The sequence below is a fragment of the Dendrobates tinctorius genome, unplaced genomic scaffold (assembly GCF_039654945.1).
Source record: "Dendrobates tinctorius isolate UK_male_01 unplaced genomic scaffold, ASM3965494v1 ptg000250l, whole genome shotgun sequence".
Lineage (NCBI taxonomy): Eukaryota > Metazoa > Chordata > Amphibia > Anura > Dendrobatidae > Dendrobates > Dendrobates tinctorius.
The window spans coordinates 16,251,521-16,270,658 of NW_027361917.1; the positions used below are offsets into that span (position 1 = coordinate 16,251,521).

General features: G+C 47.6%; 1 protein-coding gene across 4 annotated transcripts in view; it reads left to right on the top strand.

Annotated features, from left to right (window-relative positions):
- The window catches only part of NPHP1 (nephrocystin 1), a 133,761-nt gene that overhangs the window by 87,068 nt on the left and 27,555 nt on the right, over window positions 1-19,138 (top strand). For all 4 annotated transcript variants that reach the window (XM_073557497.1, XM_073557494.1, XM_073557496.1 and 1 more), the window contains 4 exons: window positions 179-255; window positions 481-580; window positions 2,052-2,164; window positions 6,342-6,415. In XM_073557497.1, the coding sequence (XP_073413598.1) occupies window positions 179-255; window positions 481-580; window positions 2,052-2,164; window positions 6,342-6,415 (364 nt within the window). The remainder of the gene's footprint in view (window positions 1-178; window positions 256-480; window positions 581-2,051; window positions 2,165-6,341; window positions 6,416-19,138) is intronic.

Below are 19,138 nucleotides of genomic sequence, written 5' to 3' on the forward strand. Positions count from 1 at the left end.
TGACCGGAGAAGGTGCGGCAATGGGCAGAGCTTCACGGAGGAAGTCCGCAGCTCATCCATACGCAAATGTGAAACTAGCCTTACTTGGGTTACTGCTCCAGTGACAAGTTAAGCTATTTAACTGGCAGGGACATTTTAATTTTTCACAAAATTATTCTGCTTTCTTATTTGCGTTTAGGACATACGAACTGACATTAAATGGTGGAACTCCACATGAACGAGGAGTAGAAGTTGATCCATCTATTTCAAGACGAGGTACTGTATATGATGAAAATATCACCATACATAAAAATTATTCAAATTTTTTTTTATTAGATTTCAGATTTGCTGTCTCTACAAGAAGACCAAAGATTACTATTTTTCCATTACGGTTTTGTTAATACAGATAATAAATAGTAATAGTGGAATTAAGTACGTAGAAATCTGTCACATAATTGGTTCTCTGTAGAATATGAAACTATACTGTCATTCATTTTCTAGCATCCAGTGGCATCTTCCATCAAATAATAACGCAGAGAAGACAACCCCGACTTCTGGTGAAAATTAGATCACTGGATACAAGAAGAAAAGAGATTTTAAAGTAAGTAAATAACTAGAATGGAAATTGGGGAGTGAAAAAGTTTATTGTAATCCGCTTGGTCAGGGTTGAGATGTATCAATTGACTCTGTGGGAAGCGTTCGAAATTGAGGAGAGAATGTTCTGGGCTTAGTGGTTACATAGAAGACATTGTAGTCGGACCCTCACATGGTATGCATGCACATAATTCTGTTTTGACAATTACAACTAGATTATCAATTTGTAATATGTTTGACAATTAAGAATAAAAAATTATATTGTGGTAACATGAGGCATCGCCCATCCACCCCATGCACAAATGTTCTGTTGTCACATCTCTTAAATGTTGTGCTCTTGTTTCAGTAATTCATTTGTAAACTACCCTGAAGAAGGAGCCTCTGTGCTCTGAAAGCTTACAAATATAATTTTTCTGGTTAGACAATAAAGGAATCACTCTTGAATACTTTTGTCTTTTTTATCATAAAAGTATTTACATTATAGGACTGACGAAACAAAACTCACATTAAGTGTGCTCTGTTAATAATATGGCTACAAGTGATTGTTTTAGTTGTTATTTTCGTTTGTATCCATAGACTTTCAGCTCTCTTTCAGGTCTACATTATTTGTTAGGTTAACCTTGAATTTTGATTCTTAAAAGGGTTCATCGAGAATGTAATAAAATGGCCCCTTCACATAATTCAACCAGCAGCCCGTTCTAGTCATGTGACTGGACGGGTTGCAGTCTGAAGAAACATTTTCCTGTACCAGTGTCTCAACTGACAGTAGCAAGATTGTAAGCACACATACCTCCGTGAACCAAAAGGAAGTGTTTTACAGGAGAACAAATCTGCTTCTCAGCTGATAAAGCACGGAGGACTGAAGCTAGAGAAAAAATCATTTGAGCTCAGTCAGTTGAGAAGATTTATTTCAAACACTTCTCCTCCTCTCATGGTCTTGCTCCTTTCAGATGCGACACAGGAACCGGTAGCAGTATTTCTTCAGACCATAGCCTGTCCTGACACGTGACTAGACTGGGTTGCCATTTGAAATATGTGATGGGTCCATTTTATTACATTCTTGGAGAATACCTTTAATGCCTTCTACACAGGTTAATTACAAGACCTGTGTAAATATTGCTTCAACCACCCACAAAATGCTCATTCGTTGGATAATAGATCCTCTATGCCGGCTTAAAAAGCATTGATATCGGCAGCATAGTACTATGTAAACAGTCAATGTGCTGCCGATAACGATGATATTCTGTGAATACAGAATGATTGCATTACGACCATTTTATTCCCGTGAATTTTATTAGGCCTATATACAGGCTGGTAAATGAGCATCGATTCACTTTTATAACTTAATTTGGCCACTGTAGACCCAGCATTAACCTGAAAACATAAGGATGGTGAAAGGACAAATTATTATTCTGAAGAAGAGATACCGTAGACTTTTAGCACATATACACATAATCAGTAACTTGCATGTCTTGCAGTCTGCTTCCTGAGACATTGGTTGGCAGCATATGCCATATTCCACTGGTGGTGTTCTACCGGCAAATCCTCGGTGATGTACTTCTGAAACAAAGAAGCAACGTGCAGAGCACAGGTACAAATGCATCATTGTGCTTTGAGTTCTCTTGAATATTTTCATATTCCCATTGTATTTGGCCACTTTCTCTTGTTTATGCAGTGCAAAAGGTGAGTTCTCGTTTTATGATCCCGCATCAGCCAATTAGTGTGATGACATGTCACCTCTGCAGCCGCAGATTGCTGCTGTGGCTACCTGGCACATTAATAAAAGGGAGCGGTAACAGGTGGTTTGGGAGTGGTGCAGAATTTTAATTTGACAAACTTGCTAGACGTTTTTATGAGCCTAAATTAATATTGTAGTGAAAGCAACACATTAATGTCCATATCCTAAAAAGCATCAGACTCCTATATTAGCAGTTTTAATAAAGTGCACACATTGTGTTTTTATATCACTGACCTGAGCTGATAAATTGATAAAAAGTATCTTTTATTCAATAATATATCTGGCAACTTTGCAGTTTTATGTAGAAATTCCACTTACGATTTTGCTTAATGGAAGTAAATATCATAGTCCCTGCTTTAAACTTATCAAACACCACTATTATACTATGGAATTGCAGTGGCCAGATATTAAAGAGGTTGTCTTGTCCAAATCGGTAAGTCTGCAGTCAGTCTTATGAATCCCCCCAGCGCATGCATTCTGCGCTGCAGGGATTGGCCGGCTTCAGACCGGGACCGGAGGGTACGTATGCGTTATACACACTCCTGGCTAGCGGGTGCTGCCTCGCTCTCCATATACCTGTATGGAGCAAGATCGCGACATTTAGTGCAACACTCACTGGCTGGCCACATTACAAGATGGGGCGCAGCCTCGCTCAGTACAAGTGTATGGAGAGCAAGGCTGCGCCCACTGGCTGGAAGTATATATAACGCATACATATTCTCCAGTTCCGGGTCTGAAAGAGGCAAATCTCCACAGGGCATAGTGCATACGCTGGAGGGATTCATAGGTCTACAGTCACTCAGAATGACTGCAGACTTATCAATTTGGACTGGACAACCCCTATAATAAATAGGTAACGTCTGATATGTATGATCCATGTTCTCTGTTTTAACGCGTTTCGCCCATCCTGTACTGGGTGGGCGACTCAGGAGTATTGTTATTGTTATTAATGATCTGTCACCAGATCCTCTGATATTGACTTTGATGGCTATACGATATGATCCCTTAGGATGAAGTTTAAATGTATGATTCCCCAGTGCGGTGGAAATGTTTATAGACACATTTTTTCAATATTTTTGAATAATGGATATCTTTTATCAGTTTATCTACTCAGGTCAGCGATATAGTTGTTTGGGTTAAAGGATTTAATTATATTGTGGGTTATATATTGTGATAAACACTTTGCGATTTCAATGCGGTTTTTTTTTCCTTGCGTTTTTGTCGCTGAAAAAAATGTAGCAGTTTACAGTGAAAGTAAAGTGAGTGAGATTTCTGACATCTCAAGCACATGCTGCTTATTATTTGCAGATCTGACGCAGTTTCACATCCGCAGTTTGACAATTTTTGCAGCGTTTTTCAAACATGAAAACGAGCGGGGAAAAAGACGCATCAGAAACGCTCTTATTTTACGCAGTGTTTTTCCTGTTCGCACTCTAGTATGCGCAGAAGATTTTTCCTCTGCGAATGCTGAACCTGTGCCCATACACTTGCTCATAGTATTGCAAAATTGACAGCGGGATGAGAAAGCCCTATGGGGTTTCCACTTTGAGGTTATGCATTCAGCAGACAATTTGCAGCTTTCATTTTGTTTTTGTTTTTTTTTATAGAACTTGCTGACAACAGTCAATTCTTGGTGTCTGATTTTAAATGTAGCAGCCATTTCACTCTGCTTCTGTTGGCTTTGCAGAAATGCACTTCTTCAGTGGCGCTAGTTCAGCCATAAACTATTTCACCCGGGAATGGCGTAACTTCCAGCGGAAGGCTGATAATAACATAATAATCGGACACCTCTTTCTCTACAAATGTAATCCCGTCTAACAGGATATTTGTAATGAGTACCAGTTCAAATTAAAGTAAAATTCACGTAATATTTAAATGCACGATACCTGAAGGTTATAATTATGCCGATAATTATCTGTAGGTTGAACAGGTTGTACAAAGGCGTTCATTCATTTCTTTCTCAGTGCAAGCTGTCATTGTTACATAGAAAATTCAGTATACATGAATATGAACCATTATTACAACTAAAGCCCTTATCTCGTCTTGAAAAAGGCTCTAATAAGGTATATGAATGGCAGAGCCAGTCATTTGTGTGGCTGCATGTAATACTAAATTGCGGGTAATATCTCTTTGCAAAATCTGCTGTGGTTTCAGGAACCTAAATATAATATCTGATAATAACAGAGGTGTACACGTTAGAAAAGTAAATTAAAAAGTAGCCAGTCATCAGTGCTAAGTGGATCTGAAAGAGATGTGTAGTTGGGCTCAGTTTCCGATGCATTAACATTATGATGTGATCAAAATATCAGATTGTGTTATTAAGCGTTAAATGTACTTTTGCGAAACTCTTGCTGGAATCAATAGAGCAAACAAATATAAGCCCATTTGTAATGTATCTATGCTTCTTTTGCCAGGTAAAAAACACTTCTTCTCCCATAAGACTCCTTAATTTATTGTTCACTCTCAAAAGCTTCTAAAATTTGTCTTGATCAAAGCTACACAAGACTGACAGCTCACTGGAAGATTAGATTACTGCTACCTATTGAAATTTATCAGACACAAACACATGGGCCATGCACACAGCGAACAAGTCTGTATAACAGTGTTCGCACCACCAAAAGACTGAAACACAGTAAAACAAACTTCTGAAAATACAGAGTGTGTAGGTGGATGAAAAGGGAGTAGTAAAGTAAAGCCCCCGTTACATATAATGATGTCCCAGCGATCCCACCAACGATCCGACATGATGGGATCGCTGGGACATCGTTAGGCTGATCGCTGGTGAGCTGTCTCATAGACAGCCCCAGCGATCAGGACCAGAGACACTGGACGCTGGTTTCTAATGTAAACATCAGGTATCCAGGAGCCGTAGCTCCTGGATACCCGCTGTTTACCTTGGAAACCGGCGTACACGCTGATCGCTGGTCTCTCGCTGCCACACGCAGCGATACGCGCTGGCCAGCGGGAGACCAGCGATTGAAAAACGGCCCAGGACGATGCTGCACGATCAGCGATAACCGGCAGGGGGGCCGGTCGCTGATCCCCGTCACACACAGCGATCTCGCTGGCGAGATCGCTGTGGCGTCACAAAATCAGCGATCTCGCTAGCGAGATCGCTGTGTGTGACGGGGCCTTAAGAGAGGCAGAGAAACACTACTGCTGCTTTCTAGTATTTAAAGGGAATCTGTCACCCTTTTTGGCGCCGGACCGGACCACGACACCCATCGGACCGGACCGCCCCCTTCGGTGAGTATAATCTAATGTGTTTTTCTTATCTTTCAGAATGCTGTAGATAAGCCCCTGATGTCAATGCCGACAGCTGATAGTCCAAAAAAAGGGTGACAGATTCCCTTTAATCCATTTCAGTGCTGGATTCACAGCTTCACTGCTCAGTACTCCTGTATAATGTGCTTCGTGCTACTGCTGCTTCTGAACTTGTGCAAAATAGAGACAGGAGAGCAGGAATCCCTCATATCTGTGTGTTCATTGTATGGGAGCCATCATAACAGCAAGTCTCCACCCACCAGCTCTGAGACAACTAAAAATTAATCATAGAGTCTGCAGAGGAGTAAATTTGTGAAAATGAAGGATAGTCGTAAAGAACAGAAATAGGCTTTGTCTATATCTCTGTTTTAGGTTCAGTAAAGACTTAAAAAAAATTAGTTTTTTTTTGGATGCCAAGAGGGAAGCCCAATGAATCCCATTATAGTCAGTGGGGTCGTGAGTTATCACGTGTCGATTTTGTGATAGATCTGTTACATCTATGGATTAGTTTTTTTCTGCTCTTATGACAGAACAGGACAAGTTAATTCATAGTGCAGATGTGGACTCAGCCCTAAGTAGATAATCGCCGTCCCTACAATTGAAATCATATGTTTGTGAAACTGCTGTAACGTATATAATCATTATCACTTCGCTTAGGTCACAGATGATTTACTATTCAAATGTGATAAAAAAAATAGTTGGTTTGATTTCTAAAACTATTCTTGGGTGACTATGTTCATATTTTGAATTTTTTTTTCTTTTTCAGATTTGATTTGCAATCCTGTGCTGGCAACTTTTCCCAGACTTATGGAACAGACAGATGTCATGGATGCTTTAAGGGTCAGTCAATAATTTGCAGAAGACACTGTACACAAGTGTACCTGTACCCCTTCCCTTCATTCCTATCTTCTGCCGTCTCTGTGTCTACCATACTATGAAACAGCATTTTATTTTTATTCTTCATCCTATCAACCTCATAGAGCAGAATCAGCCCGCTAGAAGCCATTATTTTCCATGTAACAGTTTTTACTAACTAAATTCTATCACGTGTCCATCACGTGATCAGGACAGATTTGTATCCTCAAGAAGTAAGCTAGGAATCTTGAAAGTATATAGAAATTAGATAGGAAAATTGTAAACCAGAATAATTTTGTTATGTCTAATAAAACACATAAAAATATTACGACTGGGTAACCGACCTCAGGCAATCCCATCATTACCAAGAATAAGAAGCTTTTTTAATTTTCTCCTTCGCCTCATTGGGGGACACAGATACTGTGGGTGTATGCTTCTACTGCTAGGAGGCTGACACTAAGTGAAAAAAAGAGGTTAGCCTCCGCCGTATACACCATTTTTGCTTAGTGTCCATGGAGGCACACGTCTGTTTTTTTTTCTCCAGACTTTTTTCGTCTTTTTCCATGAAGATGTGACAGGGGCAACGGATCCTATTGAAAGGGTCCGATTTTCCCAAACCAACAACGGGCGAGCACGTGCGAGTGTCCCTCCACGTATCCTCTCCCGCGTCGTGGGACAATGCTGGACTTAACTCTGACGCCATGTTTTTTTTGTGTATCGCGCCCCCCCCCCGGTCAGGTAGGGGAAAAATTGAGCCTGTCGCTGCAGCCGGAGCTAGGCCGCAGTCGGGTAGGGGAAAAATTGAGGCCGCGGCTGCAGCCGGAGCTAGGCCATGGCCGGAAGTCCCGCCCCTGGAGCCGCGCGTCACTTCCGGCGGCCCGCCAGCTCCCACACAGGAGACTGGACCAGGGTAGAGCGGCAGGAACACAGGAGATTAGACCGGGGTAGAGCGGCAGGAACACAGGAGATTGGACCAGGTTAGAGCGGCAGGAACACAGGAGATTGGACCAGGGTAGAGCGACAGGAACAGAGGAGACTGGACCAGGGTAGAGCGGCAGGAACGCAGGAGACTGGACCAGAGTAGAGCGGCAGGAGCACAGGAGACTAGAGCTGTGGGCTGGCAAGGCAGGAAGCCTGGAACCTAGAAGAGAACAGGTAACAAATGTGAGAGAGCAAGGGACGAGACGTGGAGGTAGCGGCGGCGAACGCCAGCAAGAGGGGCCAGAATCACAAGGGAAGGCAAGTGACGATCAGGCAGCGTCACTAGGGAGCAACGGCCTGATATGGGAGCATGGGGAGGAGCTTCCCGGGTCAGGGTCCTCCTGACCATAGAGAGGACCAGGAAGAGTGACCGGCTCAGAGAGGAGGAAGTGCTCGTGCATGGAGAGAGCTGCGGGGAGCGCTCGCCCGGGAGGAAGCAAGCGCTGTCGTCAGAGCAGGGGAACAGATGGGGACACGCCAGGAAGCTGCAATCTGGTGAGTCTGACGGGGCACAGGGAGCGGTGGCACGGCAGGAGGAAGCGGTGACGTGACAGCCACGCTACAGGGAAAACGAGATGCTACCTCCTCCCCACATCCCCATCAGCGGACAGATACAGTATGTCCGAAAAGGCAAAGACACACATGTTCTTTTACGCTGCATGCATCTCTTGTCGGGCTGCATTTCCGCGGGCGCAGAGCAAGCGATTATGCGAAGCCTGCGAATCCAAACGCGCCCAGGAGCTCTCCCCTGCGACCGCGACCAATGTGTCAAATCCCCCGTAGTGGGCCCGATCACTGTCACAGTCCATGGCGTCGCTTACGAGAGCAATAGAGTCCCTGCAAGCCCCAGATAGGGGCAGGGACAATGGCTCGCCGGTCTTAGAGGGAACCTCCACCTCACAAAAGCCTCCTGCCTGCAGGGGCCGCTCTCACTCCAGGCAGACCCAGAGGAAACGAATCCACATGGTGTCGCCCAGTCCATCCGGTGCCTTGGCTTCCGTAAGCTCTGCTTCTCGCTCCCCGTCACCAGTGGTTGATAGCGAGCAGACCTCAGATTGCGACTCAGACAAGCCCCTTGACCTGGACACTCCAGGGTCACGTGAAACAGTGGACAGCCTCATAGAAGCCGTCAATCAGACCCTGGGGATTAAGGATGATCCCGCAGCGGCTACGGGGCATAAAGTGGCATTTAAGCGAGTGAAGCACCCGCACAGAATTTTTTCCTCTCACCCGGAGTTTGAGGACATAGTGCAGCGGCACAGAGAACGTCCAGACAGGCGTTTCTCGGGTCAAAAGGCACTCGAAACAAGGTATCCGTTTGCTCCGGACCTCCATAAAAGATAGATGGAATCCCCGATGGTGGATCCTCTGGTTTCGCGCCTAGCCACTAAGACCCTGCTATCCGTCCCTAGTGTTTCCCTTAGCTCGCTCAGTATATGAGGCGTCAGGGTCAGCACTTGCTCCCTCGTTCGCAGCAACTTGGGTAGCCAAGGCTATGATATCATGGTCAGAAACATTAAACAAGGTCGCGCAGGAGCAGGATCTATCTGCAGAGATTTCGGAGGTCGCAGGTCAGATGGCGATGGCCGGAGACTATGTAATCAATGCGTCTTTGGATGCGGCCAATTGCTCGGCACTTGCTGCCGCTAATGCAATTTCGATCAGAAGAGCCCTATGGTTAAGGACATGGCGAGCCGATTCTTCTTCTAAGAAGTCCTTGATTTCCCTGCCTTATCAGTGCGGCCACCTATTTGGGGAGAAGTTGGATCAACTTATCTCTGACTTCACAGGAGGAAGGAGCGGGTTTCTCCCTCAACAAAGGGGCAAACTGCTTTTTCATCACCCGTTTCAAGCACGTTTCCGGGCCTTTCGCAACACGGGGTGGACTACAGCGGCCAATTCCGCCGCCTCAGGCAGCCCCATCCAGGATGGGGAGCGGCAGGTCTCATATAGAGCCAACCCATTGGGGAGATTGCATACTCAGCAGCCCAGATCGAGGGGATCCAGATCCCAAAGATCGTCGGCCAAATGACTCGAGGCCTTTACCAGACGACACCGGCAAGGTGGGCAGCCGCCTACTCTGGTTTTTCCATGTCTGGGCCAATGTCGCTCACGACGCATGGGTAAAGGAATTGGTGGCCTCAGGTTACAAAATAGAATTTTTTAATACCCGCCAAGATGGTTTTTTCTTTCCCGGCTTCCCAGAGTGGATGCCCAGGCAAGGGCTCTATTGGGAGCCATCAAATCGCTCCAGCACAACGGAGAAATTGTTCCAGTGCCGGAACACGGAAAAAATCAGGGGTCCTATTCCAACCTTTTTGTGGTTCCCAAAAAGGACGGGTCTGTCAGGCCTGTTTTGGACCTGAAGCTTCTGAACAAATTCATCAGGATCAGACATTTCCGGATGCAGTCTCTCCGGTCAGTCATATCGGCCATGGAGTAGGGAGAATACTTGGTCTCAGTAGATATCCAGGACGCATATCTGCATATTCCCATTTTTCCTCCTCATCAGAGGTTTCTACGCTTCGCCATCAGTGATCTATGTTTTCAGTTCGTAGCACTACCCTTCGGGCTAGCCACGGCCCCAGAGTGTTCACAAAGGTTATGGCAGTTGTCATGGCCATACTGCATTCTCGAGGCATAGTCGTCTTGCCCTATCTGGACGACCTCTTGGTCAAAGGCCCTTCAATACGGGCATGTGAGGAAAATGTCAACATCGTCGGCGCTTTCTTCTTTTTTCTCTGCGTGAGTTCACGTCTTAGAGATATATAATCTTTTTCCATTTTTTTCTATGCTTTTTATCTGTGAAGTAATTAAAGAATAATTTTTAAATAATCAATGATTAATTATGATGACAATTCATGCTTATTGATGTGATTGAACTTTGACTTTTTTTGCCACATGACGTGACCATTGGCGCCAATTTTCAAACCGTGAATGTATTTAATCTGAGACAGATCTATCTGTTCATATATGTCATCCCCTGAGGAAGAAGTGTATATACTTCGAAACGCCTTGGATAATAAATGGTTAATTCTTCATCGTAACCTGGATTCGTTATTCCGTCAAGCAGCGCACTAAAAGTCCATGAATTTGTTCCATAAGAAACTGAAGTTTTTGCGGTCACGAAGTTGACCGTTGGACGTGCAGCAGGCTGACCACGGATCATACATGTCTGAACCTCTCCTATAAAGGGTGAGTGTATTTTTATTAATTCTTTCAATAGTTACCCGGATAAGACCCTATTGCGCTTTGTTGTTCCTATAGTTTATCTACATCAACATCACGCTAGATACTCTTGCCCGCTTAGGGTGGTTGGTCAATGCGAAGAAGTCATCCCTGGGCCAGCTCAAAGGATCTCCTTCCTAGGAATAATTCTCGACACTCGCCAAGGATTGGAAATTCTCCCTCAGGAAAAGGTGCGAGCGCTCCGGCAGGGAGCCCAGACACTTCGGCAACCAGTCCCTCGTACCATCCGATCCGGGATGAGGAGTCTAGGGAAAATGGTGGCAGCAATGGAAGCGGTACCGTTCACCCTGTTCCATCTTCGCCTCCTGCAGCACGCCCTTTTGTCAGCTTGGGACAAGAATCCCTTCACGCTCGATCGGCACTGCCGACTGTCTTTTCAAGTCAGGCAGTCGCTCGGATGGTGGTTAACCAGTTCCTTTCCCCTCAGACCATTGGTTGGTGATGACAACCGACGTCAGTCTCCTCGGCTGGGGAGCGGTGTTTCGCCACCACACGACCCAGGGACGGTGGTCGCCACAGGAGGCACGCCTCCCGATCAACTTATTGGAGATACGAGCAATTCGGCCGGCTCTGCAAAAGTTTCATCACTTTCTAGCAGGCCGCCCCGTCCGGATTCAGTCGGACAACGCCACTGCGGTGGCTTACATAAATCACCAAGGGGGCACCCGCAGCAGAGCAACCATGCGCGAGGTGGGGCACGTTCTGCAGTGGGCCGAAGCAAACCACTCGGTGATTTTGGCTGTCCTCATCCTGGGCATGGAAAATTGGGCGGCAGACTTTCTCAGCCGGCAGGGTCTTGCGTCCGGAGAGTGGTCTCTACATCTCGAAGTCTTCCGTCAGATTTGTCAGCTGTGGGGAACTCCGGATGTAGACCTGATGGCGTCCAGAGTGAGCGCCAAAGTGCCCACATATGTCGCTCGGGCCAGGGACCCACAGGCAATCGCTGTGGACGCGTTGGTTCTGCCATGGAACCAGTTTCGCCTCCCATATCCAGTTCCTCCGCTGCCACTACTTCCGAGGGTCATCAAGAAGATCAAGACGGAAGGGGCCCCGGCGATTCTGCTGGACCCATACTGGCCCTGTCGAGCGTAGTACGCAGATCTAATGCAGCTGCTCGCCGACGTTCCTTGGCGACTGCCAGAGCACCCAGATCTACTTTCTCAAGGGCCGATTTGCCACCCGAACTCAGGAGCCCTGTGTTTGACGGCATGGCCGTTAAATCTTGGATTCTAACCCAGGCAGGGTTCGGGAGCAAGGTGGTCGCTACAATGATTAGCGCCCGGAAGCCTGCTTCAGCACAAATCTTCCACCACACCTGGAAGGTGTTCTTTGCTTGGTGTCGAGGCCGCGGTGTTTCTCTGCTGAGATTCTCGATCCCCAACATCTTGACTTTTCTCCAGTCGGGCCTAGACTCGGGCTTAGCCCCAAGTTCCCTCAGGAGACAAATATCGGCCTTATCCGTCCTGTTCCAGCGCAGAATTGCTACCAATCTGCATGTGAAGACTTTCATCCAGGTAGTCTCCCACTTGGTACCTCCCTATAAGGCGCCTATGGACGCTTGGGACCTTATCCTGGTCCTAAGTGTTCTGCAGGAAGCTCCATTTGAACTGCTTCAGGATATCTCCTTGAGGTGCCTTTCCTGGAAAGTGGTGTTCCTAGTGGCCATCACTTCTATCAGGCGGGTTTCAGAACTGGCAGCCCTATCCTGCCAAGCCCCGTTCCTCACTTTACATAAGCATAAGGTGGTGCTCACACCAGCCCCTCCTTTCCTGCCTAAAGTCGTGTCCTCTTTTCACATTAATGAAGATGTTGTCTTGCCTTCATTTTGTCTAGCACCGGTGCACCGGGTGGAAAAGGCTCTTCACACGTTAGACCTGGTAAGAGCCCTCCGGAAGTACGTATCAAGGACGGCACCCTTTCGTCAGACGGACACGCTGTTCGTGCTCCCCAAAGGGCGCAGGAAGGGACTCGCTGCCTTAAAATCGACCATAGCCAGATGGATTTGTTTGACTATTCAGGAGTCCTACCGCATTAGAGGCACGCCGATTCCAGCAGGGATCAGAGCGCACTCTACTCGGGCAGTGGGCGCCTCTTGGGCGCTTCGGCACCAGGCTTCGACGGAACAGGTTTGCAAGGCAGCAACCTGGTCCAGCCTGCACACATTTGCCAAACATTATAATATCCATTCTCCGGCCTCGGCGGATGCGAGCCTGGGTAGAAGGATTCTCCAAGCATCGGTGGCACACCTTTAAACAAGAGGTGCATGTAGCTTGGATGGGTGAGTCAATCTCCCACCCAGGGACTGCTTTAGGATGTCCCACAGTATCTGTGTCCCCCAATGAGGCGAAGGAGAAAAATGGATTTTTGTGATAACTCACCGTAAAATCCTTTTCTCTGAGACGCTCATTGGGGGACACAGCACCCACCCTATTAGCCGGTTGGCTCTTGTTTTGTTAAGATTTATATGCATTTACTAATTTGATATAAGGGTGGTGTTTTGGACATGTTGTACCTGTATTAAGGCTGATTTTGTTGTCCTCCTACTGCTTTGGCACCAAACTGATTTCCACCCGCAATAGGGGCGAGGGTGTATACGACGGAGGAGGAGCTAACTTCTTTTTTTCACTTAGTGTCAGCCTCCTAGCGGCAGAAGCATACACCCACAGTATCTGTGCCCAATGAGTGTCTCGGAGAAAAGGATTTTACGGTGAGTTATCACAAAAATCCATGTTTCAATGGCTAAAGAGTTGCATTTGTCAAAAAATGAATGAGACCACATTGAAATACTGATTGATTCCCGTTTTTGGTGGGTGCACAGACCAACTTTCGCAGTGAGAATAGCCACTTTGGGAAATTCATTTTCAGCAGCATGTTAGGGCAAGTTAGGATAGGATATGGGTTGAACTAGATGGACTTAAAGTCTCCCTTCAACCTTAATAACTATGTTACTATGTTACTATTTAGGTAATTATTGGACATTGCATTAAAAGTCAATTTGCATTAAAGCAATTTTTTTGCATGCCAGTATAACAAAGGAAGGGAAAGAATTGTGAATTATTGTTATTTGCAATTTCTGACATATGATTTATTGATGAATGGATACTGGTAAGTAATGCCCAAATTAAATAGCTTATTATCTACTTAAATATATCAAAAGCTAATTTCTTACCTAGCAAATCGATTTGCAGCTGCATTGACCAGCAATCTGCAAAAGAATAACCTTTTATAACAAGATTGATTTTGTACATTGAAAATAGAGAAATTACATTTCTGAAATCTCATGCACGCATTGCTTATTATTTCTCCTACGCCTCATTGGGGGACACAGAGACAGTGGGTGTTATGCTGCTTGCCACTAGGAGGACACTAAGTAAACCAGAAAAAAAGTTAGCTCCTCCCCTGCAGTATACACCCTCTCGCTGGATGAGCTATCTCCAGTTCATGCTTAGTGTCTGTAGGAGGCACTTGGGTCTGGTTTCAGACCCCACCGTTTTTATTTTGTTTTTGAATTTTTCTGTAAATTTTTATTTTTTAATTAACGGAGTGAAGGGGGCGACGGTTCCTTTCTACGGCCTGCTCTCCCCTGAACCAACAACAGGCAAGCATGTGGAGTAACCCTTCACGTACACTTTCCTGCGACGTTTGGGGCTGATTGCTCTAGCAATTGGCGATGATTTATGACCGGAGTCCGGTAATCCACGGATATGAGGGCAGGCACACGGAATGGAGAAGACTGGACGGCACTTATGTAGGCCCTGAATCAGCCCTATAGCTCTCCATCCCCCTATCATAGGGAGGATCGATTGAGCATGGCCCCTTTAAGACCTCCTCCAGCTCTGCTACATCAGCCCAGGAGGATGAGAGCCTGCATGGATGGCCGGACAGCGCTGAGCACTGAAGTTGGAGGTATGGGGTCGAGTCCTGGCCCCCGGGAGAAGCGCTGATGTAGCGTCAGCGGCAGTGCACCAACCCCCCCATCGCGGCCCCCCCCTCAGCGCTACCGCGAGTAGCCCGAAAAATTTAGTCCCCGGCTTTCTGGCCTGCTAGGCTGCAAATTTCAATAGCGCCGCCCCGCCCTGCCCACCGGCGCTACCACTGGTAGGCTCAAAAATTTAGCCCCTGGCTTTTCCGGCCTACTAGGCCGCAATTTGAATAGCGCCGCCCGCGCTATTATCACCGCCCCCTCGCCTTGGCGCCTCTCATCCCAGATGAGACGCATAACCCTAGTCTCGGGGGCCATATCCTTTTACCTCAGCCTGCTCTGGACATGAGCTGTGAGGCGAGCATTCTGCCGGATACCGGGTGACACCGCAGGGCCACCGCTATTCCTCCCGAGGGACACAGCATAGGACCGGGTAAGCTGCATCTGCCCTCATATTAAAGCTTAACCCATTCCCGGCACGTTCCCTGCAGCTGCAGCAGACTCTGTCGTTAACCCTTTCAGGAGCGCTATCTCTCAATCTAAGGAAGCTAAACTGGCTGCTAAAAAGCACACTGCGTTTTTTTACCGTGTGTACCACTTGCAAGTCTGCCTTACCTAGTGCATAGACTAATCCATTATGCACTAACTGCGACTCAGCCTGCGCCCCGACCTGCGCCCAGTCGCCCCTCGCCGCTGCTGACAGGCCTCCTGCGTTTAGTACCCCTGAGTGGGCTGTGTCCCTGTCACGGTCGGTGGAGTCTCTGACCCAGGCTATATTCTCCCTCCGGGAGGACTCTTTAAGCCAGAAGGCGTCCTTACCTCCCGAGGAAGGCTCTGGCGTCGGGCGGGAACCGTCCACCAGCGGGGGCCGTACTCGTTCAAGGGATGGTGAGGGCTCTAGAAAGCGGACCCATGATGCTTCCCCTAGTCCCGTTCGCGCCTCTGCATCTGTGACTCCAGTCTCTCACTCTCCCTCTCCTAGAGTTCTCAGCGAGCACGACTCTGAATTCGAATCTGACACGTCAGCCCTTCAGAATCCCCCAACTGATCAAGAGTCGCTTGAGTCTCTTATAGAATCAGTTAACAGGATTCTGAAGTTGGATGAGGATAATGTTCCCGCTCCAGCACATCCTATTTCACTTAAGAAAACCAAGCGTGTGCGGAGGTTATTTACCAGCCATCCGGACTTTAAGGAAGTTGTCCAGAAACATAGGGACCGTCCGCATAAGCGGTTCACAGGGCAAAAGTCTACTCAGGCTAAATACCCTTTTGATCCAGACCTAATGAAGGATTGATTACAGTTCCCTCCGGTGGACCCGCTTGTATCGCGTCTGGCTTCAAAAACGCTTCTATCCGTTTCTGAGGGTTCCTCAGTCAGAAACCCCTCCGATCGTCAGATTGACTACCTGGCCCGTTCAGTTTTTGAAGCTTCTGGAGCAGCGCTTTATTCCATCTTTTGCGGCAATTTGGGTCACTAAAGCAATGGCCGCTTGGGCAGAGGTCTTGATCACTTCCTTCCAGGGCACCAATCTTCCTCCAGAGGCAACCACGGTCGCCAAGCAGGTAATTCACGCAGCGGACTTTGTAGTGGACGCTTCTTTTGATGCCTCCAATTGCGCTGCTCAAACTGCCGCTAATGCGATCTCCATTAGAAGAGCCCTATGGCTCCGCGACTGGCGGACGGATGCCACTTCTAAAAGATCGTTGACTTCTCTCCCCTTTCAAACGGGTCGTCTTTTTGGAGAGAAACTAGATCAGCTCATTTCTGATGCTACCGGGGAAAAAAGTAAATTCCTCCCTCAACAAAAAGCTGCTCAGCCGTTTCACAACCAACAGCCGACGCGCTTTCGATCTTTTCGCAACAACTACGGTTGGTCATCCTCTACCTTCTCTTCCGGATTAGGTCCATCTCCGCACGGAGACAGAGGCTCCCAGGTCTCGTACAGACCTAACCGCTCTTGGAAACCCAGACCTAGGGCTTCTGGATCCAAGGGAGCCAGGTCTCATAGATCTACCCAATAACTTGTTTCGGTATCCGGCGGACGCCGACAAAGTAGGCGGTCGCCTACTTTCCTTCAGCCACACCTGGCTCGCGGTTGTCCACAACAGTTGGGTCAGGGAGCTGGTGTCCTCCGGATACAAGATAGTTTTCCTCTCCCCCTCTAACTTGCTTTTTCCTTTCCTCTCTGCCCAAGGGAAAGACAAGAGCCTTAATCGGGCTGTTCAGGCTCTCTTAAGAGACGGAGTTATCATTCCGGTCCCTCATCACGAGAGGTTCAGAGGATTTTATTCAAACCTTTTTGTGGTTCCAAAGAAAGACGGCATGATGCGACCCATTCTGGATCTCAAACTGTTAAATCAGTTTGTCACGGTTCGGCGATTCCGAATGGAATCTCTCCGACCAGTTGTCGCTAAGATGGAAAAAGGAGAGTTCCTAGCATCCATCAACATCAAGGACGCTTATCTTCACATTCCAATCTGCCCATCTCACCAGCAGTTCCTGCATTTTGCAATTCACGACGAACACTTCCAGTTCGTTGCCTTGCCCTTCGGACTCGCCACTGCCCCCAGGGTCTTTACCAAGGTCATTGCGGCTGTCATGGCCATTCTCCACTCTAGGGGAGTAGTAGTGTTACCGTATCTGGACGACCTGCTCATCAAGGACCCGTCCCTTTCAGCCTGCGAAGAATCTGTGGAGATAACAGTAATTACACTTTCACGCCTGGGGTGGAAGATAAACTTCGCAAAGTCTTCCCCAAAACTGGCTCAGCAGATTTCCTTTTTAGGAATGATCTTGGACACTTCCCGTGGGTTGGTCATTCTCCCTCGGAAAAGACGCAAGCCTTACAACAGGCAGTGCGGACTCTTTCTCGTCCAGCTTCTCACTCCATTCGTTTCAGCGTGAGAGTTCTCGGAAAAGTGGTGGCTGCCATGGAAGCAGTTCCATTTGCACAGTTCCATCTCCGTCCCTTACAACACGCGTTGCTGTTAGCTTGGGACAAGAACCCAGTCTCCCTGGACCGTCGGATCCTTCTGTCCCTGCGGATCAGGCAAGCCCTCAGGTGGTGAACTCTGAGGTCCTCCCTGAATCAAGGGAGGTCTTTTCTCCCAGTAAGATGGTTGGTAGTAACCACCGACGCAAGTCTTCTCGGCTGGGGTGCGGTCTTTCGTCACCACACGGCACAGGGTCGTTGGTCGACCCGAGAATCACGTCTCCCCATCAACACTTTGGAGATACGAGCAATCAGATTTACTCTACGGAGTTTCCACCATCTCCTCGCAGGTCACCCCATCAGGATCCAATCAGACAACGCCACGGCTGTAGCGTATATCAACCGCCAGGGAGGTACCCGGAGCAGGATGGCCATGCACGAAGTGAGTCACATCCTCCATTGGGCCGAGACCAACCATTCACCCATCTCAGCAATTCACATCCCCGGCGTAAAAAATTGGGCGGCAGATTTTCTCAGTTGCCAAAGCATTGCCTCGGGAGAGTGGTCTCTTCATCCGGAAGTCTTTCACCTGATTTGTCTTCGTTGGGGGACTCCGGATGTGGACCTCATGGCCTCCAGACCAAACAGCAAGGTGTCTTGGTTCATTGCCCGATCGCGTGATCCATGCGCCATCGGAGCGGACGCCCTAGTTCTGTCATGGCACCGGTTCCGGCTCCCGTACATCTTTCCCCCTCTTCCCTTGGTTCCCGAGGGTCATCAAGAAGATCATAGCAGAGGGGGTACCAGTGATCCTAGTCGCCCCAGATTGGCCGCGCCGAGCATGGTATGCAGAACTAATACAGCTAGTCGCCGACGTCCCCTGGCGACTTCCAGATCGCACAGCTCTGCTTTCTCAGGGCCCGATTTACCACCAGAACTCCGGGGCCCTGTCTTTGACGGCATGGCTGTTGAATCCTGGATTTTAGCACAGGCTGGATTTTCTCTCGACGTGATTTCCACCATGATTAATGCTAGGAAGCCTGTATCCAGGCGTATCTATCACCGCACCTGGAAGATCTTCTTTTTTCATGGTGCAAGGATTATGGTCATTCCCCTCTGGTGTTCTCCATTCTGGGCATATTGGAGTTCCTTCAATCCGGATTAAAATCAGGCCTCGCGCTTAGCTCGCTCAAGGGCCAAATTTCGGCCTTGTCAGTGCTTTTCCAATGAAAAATTGCCACCAAACCTCAGGTCAAGACGTTTATTCAAGGAGTTTCCCATGTGACGCCTCCTTATAGAAGGCCATTGGAATCATGGAACCTTAATCTGGTTCTTGGGGCCTTACAGGAGGATCCTTTTGAACTGCGGCAAGACGTGTCATTGACCATCCACTCTTGGAAAGTGGTCTTTCTAGTGGCAATTACGTCAATCAGACGAGTTTTTCGGAATTGGCAGCTCTGTCCTGCCATTCTCCGTTCCTGAATTTTCATCAGGACTAGGTAGTTCTCAGGACGTCCCCGTCCTTCCTGCCCAAGGTCGTTTCCTCTTTCCATCTCAATGAGGAAATTGTTTTGCCTTCCTTTTGTCCGGCGCCAGTCCATCGCATTGAGAAGGCCCTCCACA